This window comes from Paramisgurnus dabryanus, chromosome 21 (assembly GCF_030506205.2).
Source record: "Paramisgurnus dabryanus chromosome 21, PD_genome_1.1, whole genome shotgun sequence".
NCBI classification, from domain to species: domain Eukaryota; kingdom Metazoa; phylum Chordata; class Actinopteri; order Cypriniformes; family Cobitidae; genus Paramisgurnus; species Paramisgurnus dabryanus.
In genome coordinates, this window is record NC_133357.1 from 27,525,134 (window position 1) to 27,545,191 (window position 20,058).

General features: G+C 36.6%; 1 protein-coding gene across 3 annotated transcripts in view; it reads right to left on the reverse strand.

The window, feature by feature from the left end:
• The window catches only part of mitfb (melanocyte inducing transcription factor b), a 76,170-nt gene that overhangs the window by 20,427 nt on the left and 35,685 nt on the right, over positions 1–20,058 (reverse strand). For all 3 annotated transcript variants that reach the window (XM_065286474.2, XM_065286473.2, XM_065286476.2), the window contains exon 2: positions 13,185–13,413. In XM_065286474.2, the coding sequence (XP_065142546.1) occupies positions 13,185–13,413 (229 nt within the window). The remainder of the gene's footprint in view (positions 1–13,184; positions 13,414–20,058) is intronic.

Here is a 20,058-nt window from a genome sequence, read left to right on the forward strand (position 1 = left end):
CTTTTGGATGTAGCGGCATTTCAATGTAATTCATTGAGAAGCATAGCAAGCATCATCGGCCGATCGGTGCACCGCTATCTATAACTTTACTAATACTTGTGTGCCTACTGTTATAAAAGTATTTTCTGTAAAGCTTTATTGCAACAGTGGAAAACGTGTTTTAAAAATAAATTTAAATTGAACTGAATTCAAGTAGGCATGCTTGTGATAACTGAAAGACTGAACGCTTACAGCACTGACAGCAAACAAAATAACACAAACTGTTTGACCTACTAGAACTATAATCTGATAAAGTGACTTCACTGAATAAGACTTGTGTCTGATTGTGCAAAATGTATGAAACACAGATTTGTTTTGCCTGTTGACTGGTTAGGGCAAGACATATGAACACCGTTGATGTTGTACAGTTTTTTCTGTAAACCATGACTTTGAGCATTTGCAAGAGCGACTTTGACGTCAGCATAAATGTTAAAACAATGAAGTCTTTTCTCAGCTCCAGAGTGAACACAACAGTCTTTCACCTCCATCCTATTTACAGAAGAGATTTCTGATTCGGCCTCATTCATAACACAACAGAATAATTCAGCACTGTAAACATCACATCATCTTGACTCATTTCAATATGTTTAATGGAAAGATCTAAGAGAAAGATAAGTAGCAGCATAATCAATAAGATTTGGGGATGAGATACTTTCATAGAAAGTTAGAAATGTTTTAAGATTTAAGATATTTATTAGCAACCAATTCGATTTAAATGTATTTCTAGAGCACCCTTCACACCTTTGCATGCATGGTTACACCGTAAATATATAGTACATTGTAATTTAACTGCTATACACTTAAACAAATATTTTTTGATGCTTTATTTAAACAATTAATTTTGATTTAATACCAATGATGCCGTTTCTCTTTTCAATAAAATTGCATAATTTTAAACTGACTAGAAATTGTAACCCTATGGCTAAACTTGATGTAATCATTTTGAAAGGGCATGATTTAGTCAAGTAGCTCAAGCATTAAGAATAATACAATTTGCTTCTTGACTAAATTATTTATTGTAAACTTGTTAATTCAACATGATTTATTTGAGATTTCCAGTTCCCAGCATGCTTTGTATCAGCCTGAATAATAGTAAATGATAATACTAGTAATACTACAATAATAGTAAATGTAGAAATTAAGTGCTAAATCAAACAAGATATCTTTTGAGCAAATCTTGTAGGGTTTACTTTGGTTTACTTTCTTGGTTCTGTTATGTTGTGTCTACATGACAATACATTTTTTTCATGATGAAGATGTAGATTGAATCATGTTTAGCCATAGAGCTATTCATACAGCTATGAAGAAAATATTCATAGAAAATGTTTCATAATATGTACATTAGTAATCCTAACTGTAACTGACTGAAGAAATAAACTGCTTTATGAGAAGATGATGTATCCAGATATCCTATTAAAACAGTAGGGAAGAGCGGGGTAAGTTGTCACACTTTTCACACTGTGCTTAACCCTGGTTATCTTCGTTCTAAACCATACTGTTAACCCTAAGTCACCCCCAATTAAACACAGCTGAAGCAGCTAATCAAGGTGTTTAGGGTTGCTGTGTGTGTGTGTGTGTGTGTGTGTGTGTGTGTGTGTGTGTGTGTGTGTACCTGGTAATTATCACGTTGTGGGGACAAAGAAAGGAATACCAGTATTTTTGTGACATTGTGGGGACATTTTGAGGTCCCCATGAGGAAACAAGCTTATAAATCAAACCGGATGATGTTTCTTGAAAAACTAAGGTACAATAAAGATTTCTGTGATGGTTGGGGTTAGGGTTTGGGGAAGGGAATAGAATATACAGTTTGTATGGTATAAAATGCATTACGTCTATGGAATGTCCCCAGAAAACATGGAAACCAGAATGTGTGTGTGTGTGGTGCTTGCGTGCGTGCTTGTGGTGCTTGTGTGCGTGATTGGGTGATGCGAGGGTATACAGTACAAACAAAGCTGCTGCATAAGGCGAAACCTGGCATGTTTGGTATCGTTGGACTCGGCAATATTTCACGACTCCAAGGAAAAAAGTCGCATGAAAATATGTCAAACTCAGCCTAAGTTATAAGGGTTTAAATGATTCGTCTGACCACTAGGTGGCGGTGTGACGAAACGACGCATGTCAACTCAGACCAAGACTCTCATCACAAGTACCAAGTGTCGTGTTGATAATTCATTCCTGTCCGCAGTTATAGCCAATAAATCCCTAGTGGCTGCGCACACTTCAGACGTTTGGGCGTGGCATGTCGACCGTGAGTTGAAAATTCAACTTTTTTCAATAATTATTGATATTCGAACTCCAAGGAACATTTTAGCACTGAAACGATTCCGATCAAGCGAAAAACCTAGGACTAGTTCATTTTTATTTTTTTCGACAAAATCAAAAATAGCGAAAAATTTTCGTCTTGACGCAAGGAATCCAGGGATATAAGACACTTGACATTTGGACAAGAATTGTGGAAGTTATGAGCATCAACGCGTTTTCCATTGCTGGAGCCCCCCCATAGGCCGATTTGGGTCATACTCTGTCAAGTTTGCGCACGAATGAGACCTACCATTTGGCCAAGTCTCAAGTCTCTAGGCCTTACCGTTTGGTCTGCACGATCCGTTTTACGGCAGAAGAAAAATAATAAAAATACTTAATAATAATAATAATAAAAATCCATACAAATACAATAGGGTTTCAGCCCTACGGGCTTGAACCCCTAAATATCTAAACATAAAATGAAGTGTTGTTTCTTAGACCAGTGGTTTTCAAACTGGGGTCCGGGGCCCCCAGGGGGGCCGCGAGATAGTGCCAGGGGGGCCCCAGTTTTATGACATTTTATGAAATACATTAACTTATCATGAATTCTGTGTAATTAAACCTAAAAAAAATAAGGCTACTAACCAAAAGCACTACTTTTTATATAATTTAATGGTTTTTTTTTTATTAAAATGTTGTTTTAGAACAGTTTTTTGTCACAAATTTTCTTTGTGGGGCCACGAAGGAATGCACCGTACACAAGGGGGGGCCACACGCTGAAAAAGTTTGGGAACCACTGTCTTAGACCTATACTTAACCTATAGATATACTAATGAGATTAAATTAGTCAGTTATAAAGGCTCAAAATGAAAGTGTCACTATAAACAAATTTTATAATAACTACAGCAGGAAAGACCAATCTGTCCTGATGATTAAAAAAACATCTGATTAAAAATAAAGAAATGAATGATAATATTGTCGCTGCCCGATGAAACTCACGTATGTCCAAAACGGTTACTTTTCAGGAAGTGAAAAAAACACAGTATTTCAAAAGCAGTTGAATGTAGCGTTGTCATACTTGGTACGGCATCTTTACATGTAACCATATTCTTTCCAGTGTAATGATATAATCCACATTTGACCAAAATTGAGTTTAAATGATCATACGTGCATATTTTACAGTAACGGTGGTCAATACTCGTTCTTCCGATCATTAATTAGAATGGCCAAATCGCGTTTCATATTGACAGATGAATACGCTCAGTTTATTAAATAGCCTACATCTTAGTTTATTTAATACGCTTAGTTTATTTAATATTAATTATACATTTATTAAATGTCTCTTGCAAACTATGAACGGACAATGAATCAATACACTGACATGGTAATGCTAGACAGATACTTTGTTTGCACAGTCCTACCGTAATTTTGTCACTCCTAGACGTACGTCTGGCGTCAGGGGGGGAAACGTTTACCTCAATGAAGGAAAGTCATTGTCTCACCAGGCTATGTTTATTCGGCTATCCAGTGCTGAGCTTCAATGAAACTTCACAAGACCGGCGAGATGCTTCCACAGGGCGGGAGAAACGCGGCGTGATTGACAGCTTTGACACCAAATGGATATACGTGACCATCAGATGACATGATTTCACAACTTTTCATTGGCCATTTAGATATGTGAAGCATAATGTATACGGAAATGAACCTGGACATTCAATCCGTCGAAAAATCTCAAAATCGACAAAATGGACATACATGGTTTTCATCGGACAGCGACGATATGCTAAAACTTTGAACATTTATTATGATGTTACAATAGCAACAATGAACATCTTGTCTTAATATAGTATAAACTACATTAAAGGAACACGCCAACTTTTGGGGACTTTAGCTAATTCACCATATCCCACAGAGTTAGATAAGCCTAGCTTAGCGCAAAGACTGGAAGTAAATGGCTCCAGCTAGCATACTGCTCCCAATAAGTGACAAAATAACGCTAACAATTTATATGTTGTGATTTGTATAGTCACAGCGTGTACAAATAACAAGGTCACATGAGACACAGACATCTTTTAACCATATACATACTGGGAACTATATTCTCAGAAGGCGAAGCACACCGGCGGAGTGATTAGCAAACTCTCTGCTCCTCACCACGGGGCTCCTAGGGTGCTGCGAGCAAATCACTCCGCCCAAGTAGCAGTGCTAAATTCCTAAAAAGTTGCCGTGTTCGTTTAAAGCAATCACACATAAGTACCATCTAAATATTTCAAACCCTTTCTTTACTAAAACTCTGCTCAGAGACGCTTAAAGTCAAATCCATAAGCCCTCATGTCGCCAGACCTTTCTACTCTGTTTTGTTTTGTAATATGTTCTGTAGCTAAGAGTGAAACTGATCCTAGATACATTCCTACATTAGATTTTCTCACCACTGTTTTTTTTTAACTTATTTTCTTTCTTCTGAATGTTAAACATGTAATGAAACAGGACTATTAATAAGAGACATTCTTTAGTGAATTAGTGTTGGGTGTGTGCTGCCTTTGTCTCACTCCTCAATCTGATCCTCTACTTATTCTTATAAAGATCAAGGGTCACTTGGCTAATTAGGGGGCAAATGGGCTTTAGACGAACTCATCTGTGCCTGAATGTTTCACTTTAAGCTCCAGAGGTTCTGCCTGGTACACCCAAGCTAATTTTTTTGTAGCTTTGAAAGAGACGGGGAGTCTGAAAGATTTTTTTTTCGTTCTTTTGAACATTTGGTCATTTTAATTCACTGATGAATAAAGTGAAAATCTTTTATCCCCTCTTGTGTAACTGGAATGTATCAATTTAAATCTGTCAGTTTTTAGATCTGTGAGTGATCTACAGGAAATTGAAATATACAGTATATGAAAGATGTGACAAGACTAAGGGAATAAACCAAAATTTCACCATACTATATTTTACATTTAACAGTAACATTGAAGCTACACTCTAACATATGCTGGGTTGATTTCAACATATAATTGGATCAAATATGGACAAACCGAAGCCTGACGTTGTCATACTCAATTCTAGTCAGAATTTGAGTCCGATACCGCTCCATTGGGCTTAGATTATGAGGCGTGTCTCAACCGAAAAATGCCTCTGCACTCACTTGGATAGACCTATGACCAATCAGAGCAACGGAGTGTGTGACGTATGTTGAAATGACGTCTTTTGCAGCCTGACCGAACTGCTAGTAATTTCGCTACAATGACACAAACATTGTGATTATACTAGCGAACGCACATCAACACCTACTATGTTTACAACATTTAATTTATATCACAACATTAAGGGCTCTATCTTACACCCGGCGCAATGAGGCGCAATGCGCAACGCAAGTGTCTTTCGCTAGTTTCCACCCTAATTTTCACGTTTAGCGCCGCGTTGTTTAAATAGCAAATGCATTTGCGCCCCCTTTTGCGCCCATGGGCGTTCTGGTCTGAAAACGAGGTGTGTTCAGGCGCATTGTTGGCGCGTTGCTATTTTGAGGCAACTAAAATAGACTACGCCATTGACCAACAAAAACCTGGTCTAAAGTCTAAAGTCAATGGCGCAATGTGTTTTATGTTATTTAAAGAGCGCATTAGTAAAATGCGCCTATACACGGGAGGACAACGCGGGTTTGCTTATCACAAGGTACATGAATGCGCAGCAGCACAAAAATGCTTTTAAATATGAAAGATTAAAGGATTGAATGTAAAAGATTATTATTGAATCTCTTGGACATAAATGAGGACTAATTATGAGACGTTAGAAGGCACAAAGAGCTGCTTCACCTGTAGCCTGGTAAGTAAATAAATGCTTTGCTTTGAACAAATGCGTCTGTTTTTAAATGTTTTTTTATGCTACCTCACGGATTTATTGTATATGATGACTCTGTACCTGTGAATATGATGAGATGAGAAACATTTTTAAGTAATGCTTAAAAAAAACGCTGTCCAAAGTGCTGAAACGTGTGGAGAGCCGTTTGTAAATTCTTTATCTCCTGTTTGTTACAAATAAAGTATTTTTAGAGTACAAACCTTATCTTACATACTTGTAAATTATTTTTTGATGATATTGGATAGCCATACATTTAAAGCAATTACAAGCCTGCTTTTTACTTCCATGACTAAAAGAAAACGGGTTTTAAAGGTTTTAATAAAAAAATAACAATTTCAATACAAGTGGAAAAACAACATAATTATTTAACATTAATCTTAAACTGGGGATCTTCTTCCTCCACTTAGTTTTTCAGTTTACAAAGTCCGTCATCTAAATAGGGATTAGACATAGCGCCGGAGCAACTGGCTTTTAAAGGGGATGAGAGCTGTGACTCTCATTGGTTTACTGCACGTTACGCCCAAAATACTCCCATTACAATAGGACCTACCGTTTTCGACCATGCGCTCGGCGCAAAAACCATTTTTCCCGTCGTTAAATTAGCAAAAGTGGATTCGGACACGCCCATTTAGACGTTGCGCTGTTCGCTTTAGACAATGCGCTTAGATCGTTAAAATAGGGCCCTAAGTATTTAATAAGTCATACAGTAAGACTATCTCTTACCATTTGTACGTTAGGTGAACTTCATCCACGACGATACCCATTACGTTTGCTTGAAAAATATCGGAGCCTAGCATGTCCCTCCACTTAGCAGCCACGATTCCGGGGTTCCGAAAAGAAGCTGGCAAAGACCGCTTATTATATCCATCTCGTCGTGCACGCCGAGTTGCATCGCCGTGATACCCATTTTAGTTGCTTCTTTAACTTGGTCCTCCATAAGTGCGACCAACTTTTGCCGAATCCCGTAGGAAGGACGGCAAAAACATCTTTCAGATCAACAAATGCCTTGATCGCGTTTCTCTGTTCCTCTTTTAAAATCAATACTCTGTCGATATCTTTTAGAACAGACTCAATGTCAGAATCCACACATCTGAATTCTACAGCGCTCTTTGGTGATGTGGTTGATTACGTTACTGTTGATCATCTGTCCATCATCGTATAAAGCCCACCCTGACAATTTGATTGGTCGACCAGCTTTGGGTCTCGCATAGTAGCTCCTCAACGGAGAAACCCCAGACCGATCTTCCCGTCCTCAAAATGTTGTGGGCGGGGCTAAGATCGGCTGGCACCCAGGCTAGACAAACCCAACTGTTGGGTTATAAATAACAATATGATGGGTTGTTGTTACCAATTATGGGTTAAATTTCGATTGAATGGGTTAAATTTCGATTGAATTTCACTGCAAATTTACTTCAGTTTAAAGTTAAATCAACTTGATTGGTTGAGGAGGATTTCCAGTTCACGGCATGCTTTGCATGAGCCTTCATTATGAGAGCATTTTTTGAAATTAAGTGATTTTTATGTCTTTTTAGTAAAGAGAAAGACTCATTAGTGTTAAACATGCATTTATGTTGGAGATTTAGAAGAGTTTGCAATTTTGTTTTGTTTTGTGGTTATCATTGTTCAGAAGTGTAGATCCTGTGATTAGGTTGTAAGTCGCATATGTGTTGCTTTTATCATATAAACAATAACTGTGAGACATCAATGCCAGCCCTGAGATCAGTTTCTTCACACTGACATAGACATGAGTCACAGTTTGTGTTACTGAGACTTGTGAATAAATAAAAAAATGGTAAAGACTACTTAACTCTTTCACCGCCATTGACGAGATATCGACGAGATGACGAGATAATGTGTCATCATTTACTTTGTGATTTGTACCTTTTGCAAATCGTGAATCAGATAATACATGTTTTTTAACTCTTTCCCCCGCCATTGACGAGATATCTCGTCAATTAAGAGAAAACGCTTCCCCGCCAATGACGAGATTTTCCATCTTTCCGCAATACCGCTATTATCCACCAGGTTCCGCAACTTTTTAAACCTGGAAGTATTGCTCTATGGCAAGCAGCTGCATGTCCGTGTCTGTTTTAAAGATCGCTCTGAATGGGATCTCTATGAAAAGTCTGCCACAAAAATGGAATTATCTCTGCTTTTTGCTCAAAATATGGTGTTTTTGCAGAAACCTACCCATATTCAAAAGCTGATTGCAAAAGAACCACTAAAGCCCTGCTAGCCCTGCTTTTGTGGGGTTAACCCCGCATTGCGGTGCCAAACGCACGCAGTGTGAAATGAAGCGGGGTTATAATGTTATGAGGCCAATTAAACACAGCTGAAGCAGCTCATCAAGGTGTTCAGGGTTGCTTGATAATTACAGCAATAGGGTTTAAGAATGCACAGTGTGAAACATCAAATTATAAATTCCCAGGGTTATCTCTTAACCCTGGTTAAGTATGAACAGTGTGAAACATGAAACAGATAACCCAGGATTCCGTTAACCACACTATAAACCCGGATAAGTTCTACTAACTCAAAAAAGCAACTTTTTGCTTTTTGAGGCAACTGATTGCCGCTATTTTTCTAAGTTTGCCAACTTAAAAGTTTTGAGTACTGACAACTTCAATTCAAATAAAAAAAATGTATCTAAACTTAGATAAACTCTTATATAAATTAAATTATATAATTTATGTAACTTAAATTGTAGTAGTAGTTTTACTTAAATATTTTGAGGCAACTGATTGCCTTGTTTTTCTTAAGTTTCCTGTACTCAAATATCTACATTTTACAACTTAACAGAACACTATAAAACCCGACAAGTTCAGAGTACTCAAAATACTCAAGTAAACTAACTACCACTTAATTTTGTTCACAAATCACAGAAACATATCATGTGACTCATGAAAATTTGATACCAGTGAAAGTGTGTTGAGACTGAGCTCAGTGCTGAATTTCACATAGTTATTATTTATATGATAAAGCAACACATTATTGACCTAAAGCCTAAGCACAGGCACTACACTTCTGAACAATGGTAAGCACAAAACAAAAAAACAAAAAATAGTAAACGTTTCTAAATCTCCATCCATAAATAAATGTTTAAAACTACTGAGTCTTTTTATTTACTAAAAACCACTTCAAATATCACTTAATTTCAAAAAATGCTCTCGTTTTGCGGGCTCATGCAAAGCATGCTGGGAACTGAACCTCCTCAACCAATGGTGTTGATATAACTTTGAAATGAAGTAAATTTGCAGTGACAGACTCTTTCTTAGCTTACCTGGCAAATTGAACTCATCACAACCACCAAAAGTTTGTAATTATTTGCATCCAAGAGCAAATTCATCCGTTTAAAACACGTCTGAGTGCCCTTTCAATGATGACGTCACTTTTTGGTAAAAACCGCCACTAGAGGGCTTTTGACTTAAAATATTTAATTATAGTTGAATCTACTTTTCAAGTTCCCTAAACTCTTTACCTTTGGTGTAGTTGTAAAAACTCAAAAAATGTTGAATGAACTCAAAAACAATAGTAAGCTAAACTTTTTGGCACATTTTGAGTACCAGGTACTTTCTATTATAAGTTAGTTTTACTGTTTGGTTTTATAGTGCAGGGGTTTAGAATAACCCAGGGTTAACTATTTCCAGTGTGAAAAGCATGTAAGGACTTGCCTCAAAGTCATTGAGACAACTTGCCCCAAACTGACATCTGTGCTGCTAATGTTGGCTAAATCTCAGGGTTAGCTCAACAAAGCACGTCAGCTAAAGTATCAAAAGACACCTTATTGTCTTCTCTATTTTGTGCAAAATAATAATTTTTAACATACCTTATATTGCATAAAATATAAAGTGCAAATGTTTTACTTTTATAGACAAAAAATAAGAAAATTGTGCTAGCGTCAGATTAGAGCGATCTTGACCACATGTGAACACGAAGTTGACTATAAAAGTTGTCTTCACACAAAGTGACTATTTGATTTTTGAGATCCTACTTGGAGTTGAACACTAATGAACACTTCGACAACTTACCCTGCTCTCCCCTACTCTTAACTTAATAAAAATATTTAACCTCTAAAAGAAATAAACCTTCATAAAGTTCATAATTTTTTTTTTGCATTATACTTACTCATTCGAGTTTACAGTGTCGCTGTTCTTATGTTAAGATGTAATTCAATTACTAAATTAATTTTTTGATTTGTTATTTGTAATTTATGAGCAGGCACATTTTATATTTGTCTAGGTATTCAACTTTAGATGTGGTGGTGATGTGTTCAGGGAGTTTCACTGTCTTTGTCCTGTGATACTGTGAGACTTCAGTTCTCTAGATGATGGATAGTTATTATTAACATTTACATCAACAGACTATAAAGCAGCATACATTTAAGTTTTGACTGGTAGTGTATACTTGTAATGTTAATATATGTTGTTTTTGTACATTTATTTTATTTGAGATGACAAACCCTTTGACTTATTTAACAAAACAAACTTCAAATCAGACACTAAACTATCATCTATTTGTGTTTTACTGTATTTTGTGACTGAATGTATCACAGTTTTTCAGTGTGATATAAAAGTAATTTGATTTATTTCAACACAAGGTTTTTAGGTTCATTAATGAACCGTTACTTTCTTACCTTATTAAAGTCTAAGGAACCTTTATCCACAATAAAAACAGAAACAGAAAAGGTTCTTTGGATGTTGAAGTTTCTTTTTGGAACCATACAGCCAAAAGTGGCTCTTCTGGCAAACTTTTTTTGTCAGCTGAACCCCCTTGACCTAAATTACAGTATTTACCTGATGTACCCCTTGAGAATATAAATAAATATTTTAATTATTTAATAGCACATTTGCATGTTCTTCAGATTTTTTAAATTTATTTTAATCAGTAGTTTTTTGCATAGTTATTGTCATAATCACCTGTTAATGCACCTTCATCTGGTAATTTTCGTTTTTTGGTACATAAATTGTATCTGTTCATTTTGCTGGAGTTCTCAGTTTTCTGATATATTGTGGTTTTTACAGTACTGTGCAAAATAGCAGGCAACTCCTAATCTTAATTTAATAATAATATATATTTATAGTTTTTTTTAAAAGGGTTTCATTCATTTTTATATTTTTGAATCATCTATTTGCCGTTTAAGATTGAATTGTAATGAATTAATTGTTTTTATCAACCCACAAACCCTTTACAATTCCCTCAAAAACCCCTGTTTGGGGACCCTGTCCCATGTGTTGATTTAGCGCCATTATTTTAAAGTGTATATTAATTTTCCATTAATTTTCTTTTATGATTTAATCAACATGGACTGACCAACAGAAATCAGTGTTATATCTGCAATATTAACCATTAGATAACCTATTTAAGGTTTGTAGCATAAAATATCTAAAGAAGTGTGCATTTCTATGTTTATATTTATTCTGTAGGATTTGGTTGACTATAGTACACTGGGTGGTCTTGTAATGTGCGATTAGCTTCTGTTGACGGGGGGCATGACGTATAAATATAGTACATTTAACACATTTAATTAAAACTGTTGTGTGATTATCATAGTACATGAGAATTCATCACTTCATTTATATAACCCTGAGGTGTTACAGAAAAATATCTACAAAAAAAACTTTGAAAGACAGATACACGAGCCTGCCTTATAATTAATCTTCATCAAAAAATTTTATAAAAAATATTAGCATATTTAACATTAGTTTCATTTTAAGACACGTCTGAGTTAAGTGAATATTTTAAGAAACAGTGGATAATAAAATCATTATCAACTGGACAATATAAATAAAACAACACAGTTAAAAATATTAAAATAAAGCAAGCAATGCTTTTACAGTAGATGTCAAATTATACACACAAATTAAGTATTTTAAATAAAACACCGGTATGAGTGAGTTAACAAGCTGAGGCCATAACACCTAGACACTTAAACTAGACTAAAGTACTAAAATAAGAACAGCAACATGAATATAACTCTTCACATAACACTGCGGTAACAAAATTAAACTTCAATCAATAAAAATGCCAATTCCAATGCCAGACACAGATAGCGCGACAATCACTTCCCACAGAATTTAAAAGACCAGACCGGCTCTTACCCACTGACATTAGCAGATCGACTCCTTCGGGACCAAGCGGATTTCACCGCAATTATCACGTCTGTGTGCAACGGCACAGTGAATCAGTAACAGTCTATAGTTCAGCCGACTAACAAGAAATCAAAGCTATGAAAAGAGTCTGAATGTAGCTGAGCAAATAGGATTAAAGATGGTTAATTCCAAGAGGCTGGAAACACAGCATGCATTAAAGAGGAATTTTCTAGAGAAAGATAATCCTTATATGCGTTTTAACACACTTCACTGTCCCCTACCCAGCCCGTCCTCACTCCTCATGTATGACAGTATCAAAATCAGACATGCATGAGCTGATAAAGAATCCAGTTCAAGTCAACACTGAAGAATAAATGTATTAGAGAACGCTTGCCAAAAAATGTAGCTTTACTGCGAAAATTCTTCAAATCTGTCAATCTTACAAATAAAACTTCAATTTAATACAACTTGATGCTGTAAGAAATCTTTGTAAGGTCCAAATGCAAACACTTTCGTGAATAGTTGCGCTATGAATTGTGCAATGTAAGTTTCCCAGAGCTGCCGTAAGGGGGCGCTATAGCAAACATAGCTGTGCAACCTGACTTTTATTGTCCCTTTTCTCTCTATTAGGTCAACTGTGATGTTTGCATTTTAAGAAAATCTTGCTAAGAAAGGCAGAGTTAAGTGAAGTGTTGATAGGTTTCACAAAAACTTAAAAGTTTCCAAACACTTCTCCCTATGATTCACTGGTCAGACAAACAGACAGTCCTGCCCCAAAGCCATTGGCTTAGGACATATTGCTGTGTTGGGCTGGCCATGATGCTCAAACAAACATATTGACGTTTTAAAAGCGCAACTGTCGGCCTCTCTGAAAACGTTTAGAGCAAAATAGACTAACATTAACAACTAAAAAAGATACAGTATGACTTTTAACAAGCAAAACCAGGGAAGATGAGGTGGCTTTGTTACCTTCAAGACTTCCATGGGCACCTGGGTAGCAGGCAGAGCGGCAGGTGCGCTGACGTTGATGGCGGGAGTCGACTGGCCGTACGCTGAGCTCTGACGTCTCTGCTGCTCACGACGCTCCTGCTCTTGAAGCTGTTCACGCATCAGCTGCTGGCGGAGCAAAATACGAGAGGTCACGGCCGATGAACCCAGCGGAGGCTTTGAGGAGCCATGCTGATGCTCTGATGGATTACTGTAGACACACAGACAGGGAAAAAAGAGAGACAGTTAACTAAGGTAAAGAAAAGAAGGTCTCGTTTGAGGAAAGGTGTTTGGTATATCAGGTCCTGGATAATTCAATTATCCACTGAAGTTTGAATTTCCTGATCAGGTAGCTGTAAATCCAAGCCTCTCTAGCCATTGAAAGAAGAGCGCGTATAAGTCCCGCCCACATGAGAGGCTTGTGCCGAAATGGCGAATGTAAACTTGTGAAGTGTAAACGAAAACTCTGACAGTGAATGAATAAACCTTGATTTGCTGAAAAGATGCTTAGAAAACCATTAAGAAAGAATGCGGTTTATTTTAAATCCATGTAAAGTTTTGCTAAAATTTTCTTATTTTCACTTTCAGAGTGGTTATCTTATTTTATATCTTTGTTAATTTCTTGTGCTCATTTTTATTGTCACAAAAGTAAACCCATACAAGAGAGGGAAGCTAAACTAAGACAAACATCACAAAACTTTCTGCTAATTTTAAACAAATCCCAAACAGTGAACAAACCCAAAGTATTATGTTGCGTTTACACCAGCCGCGGTAGGGGCGGCAAAAACGCGTTATTCGCGCGTAGTTGGACGCTTGAACATTTGAGTTCACTCGCTTCATTAGCGCGTGAAAACCGTGCATGAAATTCTAGTCATTCGAGAAATTCACACGGAAATTCGCGTCATGGGAGGGGCTTCTAAGACTCCGCGGAGACTCCGCCAATCCGCTCGCTTTACGTAATCACTACTGCAGCAAGGTCCTGATTGGTTAACGTGGCGCGGAAATCCGCAGAAGTTTAGATTTTTCAACTCGCACGTTTCCCGTGGCAACGCTCAATTCGTGCGGAACGCCCCGCGCCTTCTGCGCGTTCTGCGCCATCTGCGTTGCGCCTACCGCGCCGCAGGATAATAATCCGCATGAAATCGTGTCTTTGCATTGACTTAACATGTAAATCACCCGCGCTTGCCGCCTCTACCGCAGCTGGTGTAAACGCAGCATTAAACTTTGACATAAATTACACCTCAAATCACACAGCTTGGTGATAGACAAGCTATAGCTTTTCCAACAGATCTGAATGCCTAATACAACAAACTGTGGGCAAAAAAATCCCACAGATTTATGCTGAAAGATTGAACTTGAGACATATCTAATGCCCAGAGTTAACATTTTAATTTTTTTATGTATACTAAAGCCTAAGTTTAACAGGTCTTTAATCCACTGTCATTGTAAATAAGCAGTGTGTGGTTGATGTGTGTGCTCCAAACCCTTTTCATACTGATTTAATGTGACAAACGGTCATGTGACGAGTAAAGAAAATCTTAGTCCCATAAGCTCCACCTCACAAAAACTTACAAAAACAATATTTGAAGATAAAGACCCACATAATGTGAGAAACCATATTCTCTATTAAACTTCCTCTATTGTATATCAGCTGATGTTTTTATCACGCACTCTGCGGCTGTTTACATCGTCTTTCCTCCCGCTATTTCGCCATCCCTTTTCTATCCGCCGTACAGAGCATTCAATCCTCTTCTTCTGGTTCCAGCTGACGGATTCAGAGGAACTTACACAACGTTCCTTCATCCACTTTCAGTTCTCTTCACAATCATTTAGGGAACTGTGATCTCTGTGTAGCGCTGGTGCGGATTCAGAGCTCTTGATCCTTCAGAGAGCAGCCGTGTAGTAATCACTTTAATCAACCTGTCAAACACAGGGTCTGTAATATCAAGAATCCATTGTCCTTCCGCCATGAGATTTTATGCATTTAGCAGACGGCTTTTATCCAAAGCAACTTACACTCAAGCTACATATTTTTATGTTTACAACTACAAACCCACATTAGCTATGTGCACAAAATTCTGTCTAAATTGAATACGATTGCAGGTTATGACAGTATAGATTGCAATCTGATTAAAATTCTTGTTTACATGTACATTCTATGTAATCCCAACCAAACGTCTGCACAAGTGCACAGCCAGGGTTACTAGATTTGCTTATCAAAACCAGGCCAATGGACATTCAAAACTAGCCCAAACGCATCCTAATGACTATTCACAGCCCAAATAACCAATAAACCAAATCCTTTCATCTTAAACCTGCAGAAAAAAAATCAACTTGCTGAAACAGTTTAAGAGTAGGCCAAGTCTGAAGTCCGCCAAAATCAGAAGACTTGGTGGTGCTATGCTGCACACAGCATCTCTTGTTGTCGAGTTCATGCTTTATCTCTAGATAAAAGTCAAAGTTGGGTTGGAGAAAGTTGTTCTTAAAAATATAGGCAATATAGCACTATTCAAATATAGTAGAGATCGACCGATATATCTGTTTACCGATATTTTCCCCGATATTTGAGCATTTGCCTTTTATCGGATATCAGTTTTGTAATATCGGATTGACGATAAACAAGATAATTGCGCGCTGGACACATCTGAGGAGAGGAGCTCACAGCAGCAGCAGCGTGCACAGCAAATATGATGGCGGAGTGACGCGACTTCATTAAAAGGACTTTGAGTATACTTACTTTGCATATGAGGCATTTATAACACATCTTATTTGTGCATTAATGTATGTTATGTTAAATAAGTTGATATTAAAAGCAATGTATGCAGCTTGTCCAAGAATAGAGACAAACTCACAGAGTCACGCTGGCTGATCCATAAAATCCGGTCCCAATAACGACGTAGCTTTGCATGAATAAAACAGCCATTAATTAATGTTTGGTGGAATTAAAAACGCTAAATTAAATTCGTTTTTCTGTTATTTATGCTTATCATTAGCATCGTAAAATCACGTTCATATTGCTGATCACTTACCGGGGTTGAAGGCTAAAGCACATCTACCACTTTTAACAAGATTTACCCTAAGTTTCCCAGATAAACATTATTTTGCTAAAATATCTAAATAAATGTCTGTGGATAGATATTAATTAATTATTTATTACCTCCGCAAGCGGTCACAGTTTGATACAGTTAATGCGTGAGTAAATGCATAGATAAACAGCGCTGTCAACAGCCATTTCATAAGCTATAACAACAAAATATTAATTATTCTGACATCAAATAACATTGCCAGTAGGGCTGGGTATCGATTCAGATGTTCCAGATCGATTCGATTTCGATTCACAAGCTATCAAATCGATTCGATTCCGATTCTCGATTAAATTTTTGATTCCAGTTCTCATGTAGGTTTTTATACTCGATTCTCGATTCAACTCAATGAATATAGATTTAATACACATACTATATTAATAAAAAAGAACAGTGAACAGCAGTTTACAAGTGGGTAATTAATAAAAAGAAATTAAAAGCCACAACAGGTCTTGCTTGCGAAATCTAAAATGCTTCCATTCCTCCGGTCAATGTTTGCAGAAATAAATATGAAAAAAAAATCGATTCTGCTCTTTGAGAATCGATTTTTAATCGACCACGTTTAAAAAAAACGATTAATCGAAAAATCGATTTTTTTGCCCAGCCCTAATTGCCAGTTAAGTAATTTAATGATATATAAGCTGTTTTGTTTGTTACTTTCCTGAATGTATTCCAGTCAGTGATATTATGTGTAAAATCTCTTTGCTAACTACTGGTTGGATTGCTGAAGGCTACAGGTTGCTGGTCAAAACAACGATATTATATCCCAAAAAAGGCACTTAATCCACCTGTTTTACTCTATAAACTATGTACAACAAGCAGCCAACTCCGCTATACTTTTCTCTCTCTTTCCCGCTCCGTTACCTGGAAACCGCAGCGCGAACTTTGGATCAGTCCATTTCTGACGAAATGATAGGGTTGTTTGGAATAGTCCATGTATTGGTAATATAGTTTCTACATTATTCATTAAATCAATATTATTCTTCACTCTTTCAGACCCCTCTATTTATGACTTTGTATGCAAAGAGGGAGTGATTGTGAAGATGATTATTATTATTATTATTATTATTATTATAAGGGTTTGTTCAGTTCAGTAGTGTTGTAGTAATGTCAAAAACAGAAGTATAACAATAAATAAAAATCGGTTCAGCATATCGGTTATCGGGCACATAAGCATCCAAATATTTGTTATCGGCATCGGTTTAAAAAAATGAGTATCGGTCGATCTCTAAAATATAGCTGTGAAAAGATAATTTTCGAAAGGCCTGACGCTATTTTCAGGGTTCCCACACCTTAGTTAACTTTAAATTCAAGGACCTTTGGAGACGCCTCCAGGGGTTAGTGCGTCTGAATGTGTATATTAAATTCAACCAATGGTGAGGCTTAATGACAAAGGCAAGGTGATGCGAGAGCCAGGAAGTATATCGCTATCTGAAATATTGCCAAAAACGACGTTACAGGGACGCAGGAAGTATGGCAAGGGAGATGCAGCGCCTCATTCCCTTTTCAGGGAACAACAGTTACATACATAACCAGAGACGTTTTCATGTGTCAAACACAACTATGCAAAAAAGCATTTTGGTTTGAATTAACATTCACTTACAAAAGATATAAGCATTTAAAGCGAACAGTTTAGCACGTGTGCTTAAAAAGTCTAGAATTTTAATGATATTATCATACACTACACAAGGAATAATATGGATTTTTTTTTCAGAAAACTTCTTGCATAAAATGGATTCAAGCACTTTCAATGACCTGTACCTATGTATGTATATTTTACAAAACTTCCCAGGGCCTTGAATTTTTTCCCCCAGATTCACAAACTTTCAAGGATTTCAAGGACACTTGGGAACCCTGTATTTTATTGCTTTTTTAATGTTATGAAAGACAAAAAAGCTGCAGAACGTACAGCACGTGACCCCATTACCTTATTAATGCATGTTGACATTGCCTTGCTATTGCATGTTTCTGTTACGAGAATCATGTGATACGTAACGTAAATATGATGAGGTCTTCGATGACGCGATCAAACAGCAACCAGCGCAGAGTGAGAGACGTGCATGCTTCATAAATGCAGCAAACGTGTTAGTGAAAGCATTTTTAAAGTTTCAAAGAAAGATGCAAAAACATACAGCACTACAGTTTGTCATTTAAAATCAAAGCATCATGAACAACATGCAGAGAACTAGAAAGACATGGTGGCGATTATGATCCCAGCTATAGTAACTGTTTGATCCATGAACAAGCACGGAGAGAGCGAGAGACTCTTTAGCGCTGCGTTTCATGTCATAGATAAGAAGAGGAACGACAAAGAGCAGCGCCATTACGTAACATTAATCTCGAACCAATAAAATCCTGCAATTACAAACGCAAACTGATGCTTATGCTGGTCCAGGTAAGCAGATGTGAGTCCGTTGCTTAACATACATTAAGTGCTGCCTTTTGTTGCATAAGCAGCATCATTGTAAGTTTCTTAAGGGGATTAATGAATAGTGTAATTTCGTTTTGTTTGAGAATAGAAGATTAGATTATTATCTGTTTAGCCAGGACTCATTAATGGAACACAAATCAGATAGCTATCCAATCAGAGAAGCGAATGAAGTGACCAGGTGTAAAAAAGGCCCTACAATGTCTGCTGGAATGATTAAAAAATTTAATAATGTGTAATAAATATAGTAAAAAGCACACTTAAATGTAACTGATGCAATGGTGGAAAAAAAGGCAAAATAATTGGGAAAATGAAAAAGTGTTACATTTTATTTAGCTTCGACTTCAAAGAAGAATTTTCCTTTCGGTGCATTCCTACAAGATATAGTTGTCATTTCACTGTCTATGTTAGCTATAGACCCGGCTACGAGTAACCCACTTCTAACCAAAATAAACTTGAATTTGCTTACATGTGTTTTTTTTTTAGTTTGCCAAAATAACTTGTGATATTCCAAAAAAGTCAACAGTGATTACAAGCGGTTTGGATTTATTTATTTAATCTATTTTGTGCTATGGTTAAACATCTTTCACTGACAGCCCAAATTTTTACTTGGTTTAGCCTAGATGTCTGGGCTGTAGTTGGACAGCTATAATAGACCAATTTAGAGTAGACGTCACAGTTACGTCACTGCAAGCTGCGCGCGCAATGCGGTTGCAGAAAAACAGTGGAAATGAATAAGATAACTTAATAAGGAAAAGAGCAAGATAACTCACTGGAAAATGTCCTGTTGTGCTGTTAAGTGTCAAAATAAGAATGCCAAAAAAGATGGCTTTAATTTTTATAGAATACCATCGTCAAAGACATCATTTGAAGATAAACGTAGGTGTTTATGATTACAATAAGCCCTTAAACGGACAGAATGGAGCTAGGAAATCATCTGGAAATCTTTTAATAATTAGAATAGAAAATAAGTAGAGAAGATGTCCGGTGTTCTGTCGAAGTCTGTTCCCTCCATGTGTTTCTTATAGCGTTTTTATCATGTTACAATTATAATTTATTAAGGAAGAAATAATAAAAAACAGGAAAATTATGAAATATTTAATAAACGCTATTATATATAATACATGATAGTATTGCTTTTACATGTACTTTAGCGATTCAGACTGTAAAAATATTTGATTTAGCAAAAAAGAACAATACATATACATTACATACATGCATATCAGTAGCCAAGCCATTTAAACTTTTTATCTATCTAAAAAAATAAACGTAACGTGATTAAAACGCTATAAGAAACATTGCACTAAAGGGAAACATAAAGGAATCAGACTTCGACAGAACACCG